The sequence below is a fragment of the Tetrao urogallus genome, assembly GCF_951394365.1.
Source record: "Tetrao urogallus genome assembly, chromosome: 2".
Taxonomy (NCBI): domain Eukaryota; kingdom Metazoa; phylum Chordata; class Aves; order Galliformes; family Phasianidae; genus Tetrao; species Tetrao urogallus.
In genome coordinates, this window is record NC_136814.1 from 22,041,417 (window position 1) to 22,056,440 (window position 15,024).

The window sequence follows — 15,024 nt, forward strand, 5'->3', positions numbered from 1 at the left end:
TGTCTAATTATTAGTGCAGATTTTTGCACGAGATTTTGTCCTGCCCTTATGGTCCTCCTGCACTGCCACCATGAAACAATACACGCTAATAATCCCCATGGATACACCTGATAAACTCTTTCAATACAGACCTTATTTGAAAGCTTGGAAGATTCTCAGGCTCAGTTATACTGCGCATTATTGCACACGATTCTGAAAGGCACAGTGGAAAGACAAGAGCATGCAACTCCTAGTTTCTATTGTTTGCACAAATTTTTAAGGTGAGAAACAGAGGAGGCTATATTGACATAATAGTAAAAAAGAATTGCATTATCAGATTCACCTTTTTTTCACCCTGTAACATGATTTGCTTCTCAAACTGCATTATGACTAGAGCACCAGAAAACTACTTGATGTCTCCGAAGTAGAACAGGAGGTAAATAATGCTGGATGGGAGAAATATTTATTTGTTATGACAACTGGCAGATACATAATGGGGTTCACAGCTAACACTGCTGTCTGAAGCAGAGCAGCAATCACCTGGTTAAAGACAGATGAAAAAGCATAGCAGTGATGCCACTGATGGCATCAAAATTAATGTTTCTTGCACACTGTTGACAAAAAAGCAATGCTCATACTCAGAAGGTAGGAAATGATAGAATGTTATCTCTGAAATCCTGCTGCAGGCATTTACGTCACTGAAGCTTTTATCATATTGTAATGCTCGTCCTTAAAGCAAAACACTTACCAGACTATTACTGAGTTTGCAGCAAGAACTTCCCTAAGTAAAGGAAACCAGAGGCAGAATGCAAGCATGTGTCTTTCCGTGTTTGTGCATGTCTAGCAGGATTCTCTGAATGCTTTGGGATCCACTTACACGAAGATAGAAGAAAAGAGTTGAGAGAGTTGAAAAAAATCAAGCAAGGCAGAATCATGGCAAGAATTTCTTGACTCAGAACTATTATTGGCAAAGCTGGAAGCAATTGAAAACTACATTTATCTTTCAGCTGCTCAGTATTAAGCATCACCTTGATAATTCAGCTTCCTAGTCCTAGGTACCATACATTAACAATCAGTGTTCACAAATCTGCCATGACAAACATTCTGTTCACATCAAAAGAAAGGAGTTTCAATTGATTTTGAGTCAAGAGAACATCTGCTAGTAGAGATTTCTGGTTAGAAGAATGTTATGATTGAACTCAGTGTTCAGGGGGAGGCAGGCAGAAAGCATTTACCTCTGGCTCTAGAAACGCAAGATGCTTGCTCTTTGCTCCTCAGAGTATGACAGCAAGCTCTTTGCATTGGCTGGGCTTTGACACTATGAATGATACCTGTAACTCAGAAAAAGATTTCAGCACTGCAGGGTATCTGAATCTGATTAAAGGACTTTGTTCAACTTCCTTGCCTTACATTATTATACATTCTCAGACGGTAAAGAGACCAACCCAGCAGAAGTCTACAGCAAACACATAAAAAGACTGAGAAGAAAGCATTGCTGCAATGCCTGTCACTTAAATGAATCACCATGTTGCAATAAAAATGTGAATTAATTACATAAAGCTATTAGTAAAGGAGAAAATGTGAGAGAGCCTTCTGAGATTACTAAACCAGTGTTATAAATATTCTTTCCAGCAAACAAAGCAAAATAAAGACCAAAGCCTAGTGTGTACTAAAGAACAGCTGAGACTGGGCACACCGTGCAGTATCTCTCCATGTTCCAGTCCAGATCTCTGCAAGTTCCTTTCATCATTTATTATGAATAACTACAGAAATGCTGATGCTTTGAGCAGAAAACACACGCAACCAAATTACTCAGATAAAAAAGAAATAAAAAAATCCAGACCAGAAGAACCCTTATTACAGTCTTTAAAATTCTTCTAAAATCCTGTTCTATCCAGTGTTGAGATTGCAAATTATCATTGCCATGTCCCTAGTATCCAGAACAAAGGAGATATTTCACCTATAGAGACAAATATACAGAGTTCATTGTCCCAGTGGAAAAAATCCCCTAGTGGAGCACATTAACCAAAACCACGGACATCATACAAAATATTTTCCCTTTTACAAAGAGGGGGGAAAAGGCACTTATAGTGGACTGAAACTGCCTGAATCAGTTCACTGTGTCACAACCATAAATAAAAATTTAGAAAACAAGGTATTTTGCAGTTCAAAAACTCAAAACATGTACAAAGGTAGTAAACAGTATTATAAAATAAGAACTGTTTAATATTAGTTGGCTTTCCAAGGTGAGATGCTAACAATGCATTTAGGTCCTTTCTAAGTAAAGTTACAAGTATGATTTTACACCAGGAATTCATTACAGCAGGATTTTTAGATGAGATACCTTTGTGTCTCAATTTAAAAAATTCAAATGACATCTTTTCACTTTACCAGGAAACAACTAAGAAAATAAATGCTACTGTTTCAACTGAAATTAAAACATTAATTTTAACCATCTGTCAACTTCATCCTCTTTGCTACGTCTTCTTTTGGACAATTTCCAGAGCCATTAGTTTAAAGATACTGTCAGATATTTTAAAGTTTAAATCATCTTAAATGTATTTCTAAACCAAGATGTCACTTTTTCAGGTATAGATTTTTACCTTGTTTCCCTTAAGGAGAAGGAGGAGGGAAAAAAAATGAAATCACTGGAAGAATGACAGCCATTAGCATTTTCTTTCATAAATCTGACCCATTATTTATTAAAAGCCAATACAAATCCTGTCATTGACTTCAAATGAGTTACTACTGGGATCTCTGTTCATCTGTAGGAAATTAATATTGCATTGGTGGGAAAAGAAACAACACTATTTTGCTCTTCACGGTTTCACATATCTCATGAAAAAATAAATACCCTGATAAAAATCCAGTGAAACTCCCCCAGTTTAATGCATAGTTCGCATAGATAGCCTAGCTCATGATGCATAGCATCTATTGTTATTCTCTATATAATGCTTTAATAAAAAGAAATAAAATGTTACTGCATTCAGCTAAGGAGTAACCTCTATTAAGCCAAAAATGATCTGCAGGTAACTTCTCACAACAAAACTCATCAAAGCATGAAAGTTCAAAACGGTTTGAGCTGAAAACAACAAGCAAGTGCATCAGCTCTTCTGAAGTTGAAATCAGGAAACTAGGCACTGTTTTGCAATCAGAGGGGATGACCAGCTTCAGGTCCAAATTTTTGGATCAGGAAATTCACCATTTCCAGTAAATATTTATTTATAGGCTGGTATTACTTCTCATAAACAATGCTTGTGCTTCCTTGTTTGTTCCAGTTCAATATGCCTGAGAGGACATTTAAAACCCAACAGACTGAATTCAAAGCTATAAAAGCGTTATTTGCTCACACTGTGCTAAGTTCGAAATGCTGAGATTTAAATTACCATAAAATCTGAATAAATGCAGGGTTCAATTCTTTTTATACATATTCTTAGCACAGGATTCAGTGAATGATAAGAATAAAACACACTTTATTTAGATTTCTAAATCTATTACAAGAGAAGGGAGAGGGCACAGTAGGAAATAATAGAAGCAGCTTTTCTTTAATTACTGTTATACTTTGTGATCAATTCAATTTTAAGAATGAAACCAAATTGAAACTGAACTTATTTTTCATAATTAAAAAAAATATATATATTCCCATTCAGCTGAATTCTGTAACTGAACTTTAAGGAGGGAGGAGATGGGAAAAATGCACGTAGTTCATTGTTAGGGGATTAATTGTACCAAAAAATGAATCTTTTTGGCAGCACTGGTTAACTATACTTAGAATGAATCCATCACATATGACCACACCTTCATAATGCCATGTCTTTATCATTTTAATGGTTTTTAAGAACTTAATTACTTGAGAGTTCTTTTAGAAAATCCAATACAATGGCATTAAGTACAAAGAGCCTCTACAGTTATATGTTCCTCATTTGATGCCTGAAAATCTCCAGTCCAGAGACCTATGTATGGAACTGGTCAGATGCTGAAACTCAGTTTCACTCTAGAAGGCAAATTAATGGATCTGATTATCTTATTCTCTGGGACAGAAAACAAACTGCTTCCAGACAGTCACCAAATTCATAGTGATGGGCACTGGCTACTAAATTACTTGGCTGAATCAATTGCCACAGCCTCTCAGAAAAAAATACTGAAGTAGGGATGGAGAACAAACAATTATTTGAGCATCAACACTGAAGAGTGAGTCACTGCCAGCACAGTATTACAGAGTATGAATTCTGAGCACCCCATCTCTAGTAAGGAAGAAAAACATAAGAATTACTTATTCTTACAGATAGTTATTAGAATATTTGGGATTAAATACTAAGCAAACCCGCAGACTACAATGATCATCAAATTAAAGCAGTGCTTTTTGCATATGACTGCTTGTCAAACGCTATATGGAGAAAAGTATAAGTGAATGAAGGTAGAATGTGTCAGTAAAGTAAAAATATCAGAGGTCTCCAAAACAAAGTAACATTTTCTTTATCCAATTGCTTGGTGACCTAAGATTTGCCAAAGTAAGTTTGTTCCCAGATGCACTCAGCTGCTTGACCAGGAAACACACGGTTAGAAAATTACACTACTAATCTTAGCGAAGATGAATATTTTAAGGCCATCCTGAGTGAAATCAGAATACAAATACTGAAACTCCAAAACTGGCTTCTGTTTAACTGTATACAATGTGACAAGCAGTTGCATATACTAGCATTGCAGACTCTTAAGACCATGCATATTTGAGTGTTTGCCTGGTTCTTTTTTGAAGAATTCTAGTTACACAGCTCACCTCAAATAGAAGAAGGTGGGGAAGGGAACGTTTTTGTATCTGTTAATCTCTAGTTTTAATTCAAATTACAACAAACCAATAGCCAGGAATTACAGACAAGCATGGAACCAGGAAACAGGAACAGAAAATGAAGAGAGATTCAACTTACGATTAAGTCCTGAATAACTGGAACAGAAAGTATCCTCTTGACACCATTTTCCACAATTACTCCAAGCCAATTAAGTACTCCCCAGTACCACAGATAGCTCTGTCCTCCATGCCAATAGCTTACAAATGCAAAAGTGAGGGCAGTGGAAAAGAGCATTCCTGGCAGACTGGACTGAGATCCTCCCATGGGAACATAAATGTACCTGTAAGTAAAGAGACAGATAAGCAGTGTTATTATGGCTTTCATAGAACTCTCAGAAAAAGAAAAAAAAAATTCACTGTAGAATAATTTTGTTATTTCAGGATTTAATAAAAAACAAACTTGACTAACTGACACTCTCTACACTGCCTGCCCCAGCTTCTGCAATGTTGTATACACCACTTCAAGGACTATGCACTCATCTTGTTTGGCAAAACTACGATTTTGCAGTCAAGAGAATTCTGTATTAGGCAAATGTATATGATAAAATACGTTCTCAAAATTGTGAACAGTGCATTCAGCCTTTTTAAACTTCAGTAGTTGCAAGCCAACTTGCATGCACAAAAATTATATGTAATCTTGGGAATTTAAATTATAACATTCTTCACAATAAAATTTAAAACATTCTTTGAAGTTGTATATAGACATAACTAACATAACTTTTACATTTATCAGAAATGCAGACACAAACAAAGATGTATTTTTTATTTTTAGAAGTGTTCAATTTCTTTATTTTTTAATCTTTTATTAAAAATTATATTAGCTGCAAGTATCTCTTATCCAGTTCTCGCGTTACCCTTTCAGGTTCACTTTTGCCCAACGACCTTTGCAGCATATGTACCGTCCTCCTGCTCCAAAAATACCCGTACAAAAAGTACAGCATGCATTTATGCATCTGGATTGAAACTGACTCCAGGAGTCAGAACCTCAGCCTTTAATTAATGCTTAGAAGTGTCAGGAAAGCTCTAGTTGTTCAACTGGAACACTAGAAGCAATGGGATTCTAAAAGCTGGGCTGATTTCTGGGTCATTTCACTTCTAACCTGCCTAGAGAGCTGCATCCACTTCTGCCAGTTAGAAAATAAGGCATGGTCACCGCTTTATTTGTAAACAGCCTTTATTTGTAAAAGTTAAGTATTTCTGTCAACACTTTGAAGAAGTTCACCTGGCAATAGGGTCACAGCCCTGCTCATGAGCAGCAGTGAAGAGCCGCTGTGTGAGAAGTGCCCATGACAATTCCTTTCAGCTGTCACTCCTTTGGCATAGTGCACCCTTGTCATGTGTGAAACTATTTCTACTTGGTAAGACAATTAAAGGAATTCTTTTTCCACAGACATTTTTAGTTCTCAACTTTTACATTCAGAAATAGATACTAGCTCAGAGATTGTACAGGGAAATTAATGTAGTGCTTTATTTTTAACCTTTGAAAGTAAAATACAGTATCAGGGTAAAATAAAGTTATGAGAGTAATTAAGTTGTAAATGGAAAGTCATTAAAAAAAACCAACCCTTTCAAGTGCTCCAAATTCTCTCTAAGCATCATATCAATACACTTTGTTCCCTCCACCTGTTACAAAGAACATCTGATTACATTTATAATGATTTTCAGTGTGTGATTTTTTTTTTTTTTTTAATCAAGCATACAAAAATAAATAGAAATTGAAGTCAATATTTCTTATATACTTGTGTTTTTCTTCTCTTCCCCTTCCTATTCTTTTCTCAGCTCCACCCTTCTCACATCATGAAGATAAAAAACACAGGTGGGAACAATGCATCCTTGCAGCTGCCATCAGTGGGTCTGACAGCAGAGAGGCATGCCATAACAGCCTGTAAGCAAACAGGCTCCTGCATCTGGAGAATGAGGCCTGATCCTGAGATCAAATTAAACCGATGACACTTCGATACACAAACATGACAGTGGCATGCAGTATCTTCTTTTTCAATGCATCTATCCTGTTCTTAAAGAGAAGATGATGTTTGTTTCAGTGGGTCTGCTCTCCTTTCACTGGTAGCCAGAGAAATTCCTCCTACTCCAAGCACTACAGAGGTGGAAGACCAAGTTACCTCACCTACTTATGACCTACTTTTGCAAAGCCTTCCCTTCTCTTTCAAAGGTAAGGCTGGCTACAATGACCAGCTCCCCTTGCAAGCTGTGTTCCTCAAAGCTAAGGAACTGTGATCTTTCGAGGAGCCTGGTCTACTCTCTGCTGCCATAGGAGCCAAAACTGCTGATGCTGTCACTGTCACCACAGTTCATCTACAGTTGTACATTTACTGAAAAACACTACTTTAAGCAACCCAGATGCCACCAGAGAGGAATCTTACCTTACTGTAAGCCCTAAAGAAATCTTTCTACTGGCCTGAGAGGGTACAGAGTTAACTCCAGAATACAAAAAATGGCTTTTACTGCTCTGGGTTTGCGTATCATATTTTTCCATGCACTGAAGGACTGGAGCTGTGGTATAGGTAGTGGAAATCTTGTTTCTGCTGTCATTGGGATTGGCATGACCAGGAATGGACAAAGGCAACAAGTCAGCTTTTTCACTTGCAATCGTAGGTCAGTTTAAGTTGCTTGGAATGGCTTACAGAGTACTGTGCAGAGGAAAATAAGCTGTTTTCAGATTTTTAGTGTTTAACAACGGCAGCTAATTAATTGAGCAGCACTAATTCAATTCTTGGTGAATCTTCAAGTTCGGTGGAGTTTTAATTCCCAGCATGGCCAATGGCATTTATGCAATTGAAAATTTGCTTGTGCTATCCTGGTAAAGAACTATCTGCAGAAGCACAGAAGCTGAACAGAGTCATGAAATCTTTGTTGACATTTTGACCTTTCCATCTGCTACTGTGGGGATTCGGCTGCTTTGCCTGGTGGAAAAATGCAAAGCAGAAAGCAAAGCCTCTCTCCCTTCCCTTCAGCTACCAGAAGAATACATAACACAGACTGGCTGCCACTTCTTGTCACAAGGCCACCAACTGCCTTCAGACTGCATGGCTGTATCTTTGATGGGTGGGCACCCACTGGCAATTTTCAAGGAGGTGTAAGAGGCTGGTGGATGTTGAATCATTTTTCTCAAGCAGTAGGAAAAGCAATTTTGTATGTCCTTAAATTATTTACAAAGAAAAAAAAAAAGTGTAAAATCCATGATTAAATTACAGAACCAGCTTTGGTTTGACGTCAGAAAAATTATGTGGGCCACCTCATCACACACACGCTGTACCCACGTTGTGTGCTTCCATTCACAGTCCTGGGTGGACAGGCCTGGGTACAAGAAAGAAGGCAACTAAGGCAGTATGCAGCCAGAGCTAGATCCTGGTCGCTTGCCAACAGCCCCCCCTTCTGCTCCCTCATATAACCAAAATTATCTTACCACCACAAGGGCCCTTTGTGTTACAAAAATGCATTTTTTGTATTTTTGAGCATCATGGCACACTAGAGTCTAATTTCTCAATACTTTCTCTAAGCATTTACACAGAAGAGTACTTATTTGAGTAGAGAAAGTTATATTTATGCTGAAGAAAAGTGAAATGCAAGGGAGAATAAACCAGCGAATAGTATTATTAAGCCAGAAGACAGAAGAAACATATTATCTTTTATGACATAGTACCTGCTTTGTAAATAACAATTATGTCTCCAACTACTTGCACAAGAAAAAATTGTTTAGAAGACACATTTTCTGCCATGTCTTCAAGCTAAGACATTTCCTGGAGAGAAATGAAACATCCAAGAATATACAGGAAGCCTGCACTAAGAATAGAGTCAGCTGAGGATGCTTTGTTACACCAGCATGACGCTGATATGCAATACCCTTTTTTCTAGCATTTCTATCCCTTCCTTCTTAGAGACAATGTGAAGACTTCATGCTCACTGTGGCATCCAGAATCCTCAATAAGTGAAGACAGCTGAGATTCGAACAAGAAGTAATCGTATGGGGAAGAAAAGGAAGTTCTTACAGCACGTTAGGTAAGCTGCTTGGTTCTCCAGTTCACTACCAAAATCCGTAATGAGGAAAGGATGTGGAAAAGAGACAGACAGAGGGACAGAGAGATCAAGAAGCATGGCTATTACAATTTCATGTCCTACATGTCCTACATATGTGAGCTTTCCAGATTTTTCTTTGCTATCATTACCACTTTGTATCTTCAGTGTATTCTGTGGTTTTCCTATACTGTGATTTGAAACTAGAAGTTCGCATATACAAAGAGGTTATTGTAGAGCATGCTGATCTGCTCTGCCACATGAAACATTACATAAATATCTCATTTTAAGCTTTCATGCAGTTTTTAAGACTATTTCCATTTCTAATCACAGAAAATCCACAGAGAAGCTCAAAACCCATACGTCAGGGACTACTAGCATGTAAAAGTAATAACAGATCTTCATGTCAGACTAACACAATTCAAAAGAACACCCTTGCAGCAGAATTTCTTAACAGCTTATAAGCAGAGTACACATTTACTGCAGATGTGCAAGGAAGGCAGGCTTACCTGAAAAATGTGGTGCCAGCGTGCAAAAACTCTAACATAATTCACATGCACACACAGAAAGAAAACTGAACAGTTATTTGGTAGTCAGTGAGCCAAAGAAAAACAAATGAAGGAAAGTACTGAAATGTTTTCCAAAGAGAAAAGAACATTAAAGCAAATGGATTTGAGGATGGCAACTGCTGGTGCCCTTCCAGGTTATTTTACATGGACAGTTAACTGCTCCCTTCTTAAGATCCACAAAAATTGCAAATAGGAAAATATTTACAATTTAAAAAAAAATGCACATTTGGTAAGTATTTAAAAACATGAACACCATCTTATGTGATCAAAAGTCATTCCCTGCCAAATCTTCAAAAGTAAATTTTGTCAACCCTACAGCACATTTCTGAGAGTATCATTTCAACTGTTAGCTTCCAGGTCATCTGTCTGTTGCAGTGTGCATGTGGAGGGGGTGGATGGACACAGGAATTCCAAGCTTGCCAGCGGATGGCTTCTCTGGCTCTATGGCCTAAGCACTTCCTTGGAAACAGTGCGTTGCCAGCCAGTTCAGTGAGATCAGGCAGATCAGATCAGCCTATGTTCTACGATGAGCCCAGATGCTTCCTGCTGAAAGGACTGAGGAGGTATCAACCCAGACTGTTGGGCAGGAACTCATGGACATCACAGGCCAGGCTCTCCCAGGCTGGCTAGGTGTGCCCTAATGACACAAGGGAAAGCGTTTCTACATTGGGTGGAAAACCTGTGCATATCAGAGGGACAGAAGAGGGGAGAAAGGCAAAGGGGAAGAGTTCAGGGAAGGGAGAAGACAGAAATCAATGCACACGCTGTATCTCAAAACATCTGGGGGACATCTGAGGCACAAACACTAATAAATATTGAAAGAAATCTATGTAATAAAAAGTACTTTATCCCTCTCTGACTTGACACTACTAAACCTACGTTCTCAGGTGTCCCCTTCTATGGTAAAGATCCTATCAGTTTTCATGTTTCCACACCCTATGTTGATTTCAAACAAAAAGCTGCTAAACACGATGTCACTTTTTCCAACAAAGCACAACTACCTGTGGATATTCTAATACTCAAGTACCTTACTTTCACTGCCACTTACAGTAGCTTAAATCGGCTTACTTACAGCCAGCAAGCTGTTCCAGTTACACAACTTATCTTCTCACTCGTTAAGTGAACATTAGAGAATTGGATAACATAAGTAAATGGTACCATAAAAATCCCCAAAGCAAAGGTATTTAAAAGTGGCATTTATTTATTCAAGACAATAATGTTTAAGTCCAATAGCCATTTTGTTGGTTTTCTTGAACAGGTAATCAACAAACAATTGCAAGAGATCTAATAGTATTTTTCTTGGAAAACAGACTTTTCCCTGCTACTAATTATAAATATGTGATAAAGGTTTAGTTTGGAACTTCAGACAATAGCTAAGAAGAGCATTTGCAACGAGTTAAGAACCAATCTGAAGGGCTTTATTCCTTTAGGCCTCAATACACTCTTTTTAATTCCATATGCGTACTTAAATCTTGAAGTACGAGCAAGTAAAGCACCTGTTTTAACACTGAACGCTGTTCTGTTCAGGGCCTTTCTTTAATGTGTGCTTAAACTTCCTGCTAACTAAGGACACAAAGCAAAATGCATGCTGTCCAAGGCTTTTCTTTCCCTCTTCTTTAGTATTGGTCTTGCATGAAATGTAAATTTAAAAAATTGCTTGTAATTGCAAACTTCTTGTTTTATTTCTGGGAATACTGGTGCTCCAAAATCCAGTTCGTCTGTAAATTTCTAAGCATTCAGGGGTTCATCATACTGTTTTTGAGTTACAGTTGCATACTCATTAGAACAGAAGTTAAAAAACAATAATACATTTTTCCATTTTACATCAAGTTCTGTACAGTGAAAGTATCCATTTGCAGGCGTGTGTGCTAAGTTTTGTCCACACATCCTGATGCCTGGAGAATCTGACCCTTTATGTCAACAGAAAAATGTTCATTACTAGTTAAAAAATCAACTGAGACTGAACAATTGTGAGAAAACAATTCAGATAACCAAGTTACTGTTCATTTTGCTTCTGAACTTTTCCCAGGGACTGTCACTGTGAAAGAGATGAAAGTGTGGCAGGATACAGAGTGACAAGCAGACAGCGATTCCCTGTAAAGCTGAGCTGTTTAACCTTTTAATCATCCTGGGTTTTCTTTTCATGGGTTTAGATCATTTGTTTTAAACTTTTTCTCTACAGCAGAATAAAAAAGATCTTGGGCCAGTTCTGCAAATTCTTACTTCTGGGTGAGGTCTTACAATTCCTGTTCTGTCAATTCAAACTGACACTCACTGCAGTGGATCTATGTGAAGTGGATAAGTACAGCACATCTGTAAGTCTTTATGAGACTGGGTCCCACATGAATAAATCTGTTTTAAATCACAGAAACATCTCCTGTAATCAAGACTCTGAAAGCTGAGCCCCACATATTTCTACCTGAAATTAAAAAAAAAACAACAGTATCACTCGATAAAAGAAGAGTAGGATTTGGTATCATTTGGCAAGGAGAGGTAAGCTTTGTTCTGACTGAAAACTCTTTTTTTTTTTTTTTTTTTTTAACATCATCTAATAGTTCTGGTGGCCTGCTGGCAAAGCCTTTTATTCCCTGTGAGATTCTGAGATTCTGTCACCTCACCAGTTGAATACAGAGTTCAGACAGACCTTGACAAATTGAGACCCTTTAAAGAAAGTAAGCTAACATTGGCTCCAGGCATGTCTTGCTAAATTACCACAAAAACATGTAATGAGAAATTAAGTCCATTTAGGTTACAAAGCATTAATGAGGATATTCATATGCAAGAACACACAGCTTTATAAATATGACCTGAATTTTGTTCACTTTCCAGTTGCCATTATGTTTCCCACTGAAGACTGAGTGCACAGTTTCCTATTTAAAAACTGAAAAGTTTTTTTTATGTATTCTCTTGGATTGAACACCAAAAACTGAGTTCACAAGTCAAAGGGTAGAAAACTGGAATATTAAATAAATCATTTTGAATTCACTCTTGTAAGGAAGCTCATGCTTTCAAAGAGATTCATGTACTTTAAATGAAATTTTAATCTAAATCATAATACTTCCTTTTAATAGAAAGAGTTTCATTATTGGTAGGCTGCTGTGCTTAGTTTTCCCTTAACTGTCTCTAAGAAATAAAGAAACCCCACCTACCACCTGTTTGCAGTCAAATACAAAGCTACTCACTCATCTGATTGCAGTGGAAGTGGGAGATGTTCCACAAGACCAAAGAACTGTAAGATTGTTGAGATCACTCAGAAGTCCCAGGCAAGGTGCTATTCTTTCCACTGATGGTAGGAGATTATCTGCTATTGCCAAAATGGGCTTAGTGGCTGTGTAGAGAGCAGGAACCTTCTGACTCATCCCACACAGAGTCTGCAAAGCTCCCTGAAGACATTCTGAACTCCTCTCCCCCCAGGGCACAGTTCATTTCTGATGCTCACAATACACCTACCATGTGATTGTAATATCCCAGCTCAGCATGAAGCACAACTATCAGGCTATACTATCCCTGCAACCTGGCTGGAAGAGGAACCTATTAATAGTGCTGTCACTCTTTGCTTATAAAACAGCAGAGGTCAGGCTCTTTGCCAAAGGAGAACAACATATCTCATCTCCCAGAGGAGAACTCCAGCTTGTTGCCAGGCTGCCATCAGGCAGAAAAGAAAATGAGATCTGCACAGTGAGTATGCAAGAAAAAACAAGTCTGGCCAGGGCAGTAGAGTACAGAGATCCCAGCCCTGATCACTGCACCAGCAGTTGTTCCCTATGTGATAAAGAATCATTAGATGAAATGCACAATAAACACCACCGACAAAATAATTGCGGGGTTTTTTTCTCATTTCTTGATGAGATAATTTCTTGACTCCTGAAGGTGGCACTGGGGCCCATCTCAAAATGCGTTGCTCTGCAAATCTACACCAGAGGTTGCATGGGCTTAACTCTCCCTTGCAACGAGTCTCTTCTTTTGTCATCTCCCTTCTCATTCCATTCACATCACGATATTTTACAGCAGTTTTCAGTGACATTTACAATAACAGAAACAAATTCCAGTGTTTTCTTCTCCTGTGCATGTCTGCCCGTATTAAATTACTTGTGTTCAGTTAGTGAAAAGCTGTTAAGTACACGTCATTTGCTGCTCTGACCATGCCAAAAATGTGCTACATTTTTTCCCTTCACTTAGAAAACCACTTTCCTACAGATTTAAGTACAAGCCATTCAGCCATCCTGCTAATTTTAGCATGCCAGGTACATCAGACGAAGTGTGGATCTACCCACATCCCTAGATTCAGATGTTTAAAACACACTCGTCACTGTGAGCATAACAGCTACCTTTTCCAGTATGCCTCTGCCAAAAGAGTGCATGACATGTCATCATTAAGAGTAGAAACCATATTATTTTCCTTATTAAGATATTTCCGCTTAGAGACAAGGTGAGCAAGTTTGACAACACACTGCAATTTGCTAAGTAACAGAAAAGATTGCTTAATGATCACAGATTGCTTCGTGGGGAGCTTGATGATTCTTCTGCATCTATGTATCACCCTGTACACATGCATGCCAGTATCCACAGATGACACAGTAGTTTCACAAAACCACACAATGCCTTTGCATTTCTGGGCTATACAGAAAGCAGAAACCAAAGCTTCAGAAGACTTTAACCTGGTACAACAGAAATATGAAGCATTTTGAGGCCAGAATGTGTGAGACTTAAAAGTCCCAAAGACAGTGCAGACTATTAGGTGTTACAGCCTTCAGTTAATAACTCAGAGTGAACAAAATATTCTTCAAAGACATTATACTGAAAGAAAGTAAAGGCATCCATTGTAAAGCAGAAATATAGATGTTGCTTAAATATTGCAGGAAATATGATGAATATCAATGTACCTACTTCAATACTAAGTAGCGTTATACATACCTCCAAGATACACGTACACAAAGTTTAGAGTTAGGCTTCTGACATCATTCCAAGCTAAGTAATTCACTTGCATTTACATTTCTTTGAATATACCGCCTACAGTGCTGGGAAAAGACCATGTGCAAAATACAGCCAAGGCATTGAGATGTCTAGGCAGAGCTGGAATGACTTGAATTATTATTATATAGCATCTTTCACACCAAAGGACTCCTAGACACTCTACAGTCTATGTCAGAAACACTTTAAACAGAAACAGAGTTAAATCCCTTCTGATGTAGAGTACAGCCTATACTTACCAGAACAAATCAACATTGCCTAATTGTTACATAAATGAGAATGGATATCAAATTTAATCAAGAGTGAAATAAAATATTTACTTTTCTTAAATGGCATCCTTAAAAAATGACCTCATCTTTTCTAATTAGTAAAAAAAAAAAAAAAAAAAAAAAAAAAAAAAAAAAGCATAATCACGCCCTCTCCACCCCAGCCTGGAACATGGCTCAATCCAGATATAAACTTAAGGGGGAAGTGTCAGTTCCTGCAAAATCAAAAGCTGACAGGGCAACAGAGCTGAACAAATCAAGAAAAATTCAACGTATCACAACAAACTATCCCAACGGAAAGGTAATACATTTCAGTCAGAAACAGTGTAGTTACAGATAGAAAATTAAATGTACATATAAC

General features: G+C 37.8%; 1 protein-coding gene across 1 annotated transcript in view; it reads right to left on the reverse strand.

The window, feature by feature from the left end:
* Positions 1-15,024, reverse strand: part of HHAT (hedgehog acyltransferase) — a gene marked incomplete at both ends in the record, with an annotated part of 143,557 nt that overhangs the window by 58,462 nt on the left and 70,071 nt on the right. Inside the window, one exon of the mRNA XM_079532498.1 lies at positions 4,905-5,106. Within this exon, the coding sequence (XP_079388624.1) occupies positions 4,905-5,106 (202 nt within the window). The remainder of the gene's footprint in view (positions 1-4,904; positions 5,107-15,024) is intronic.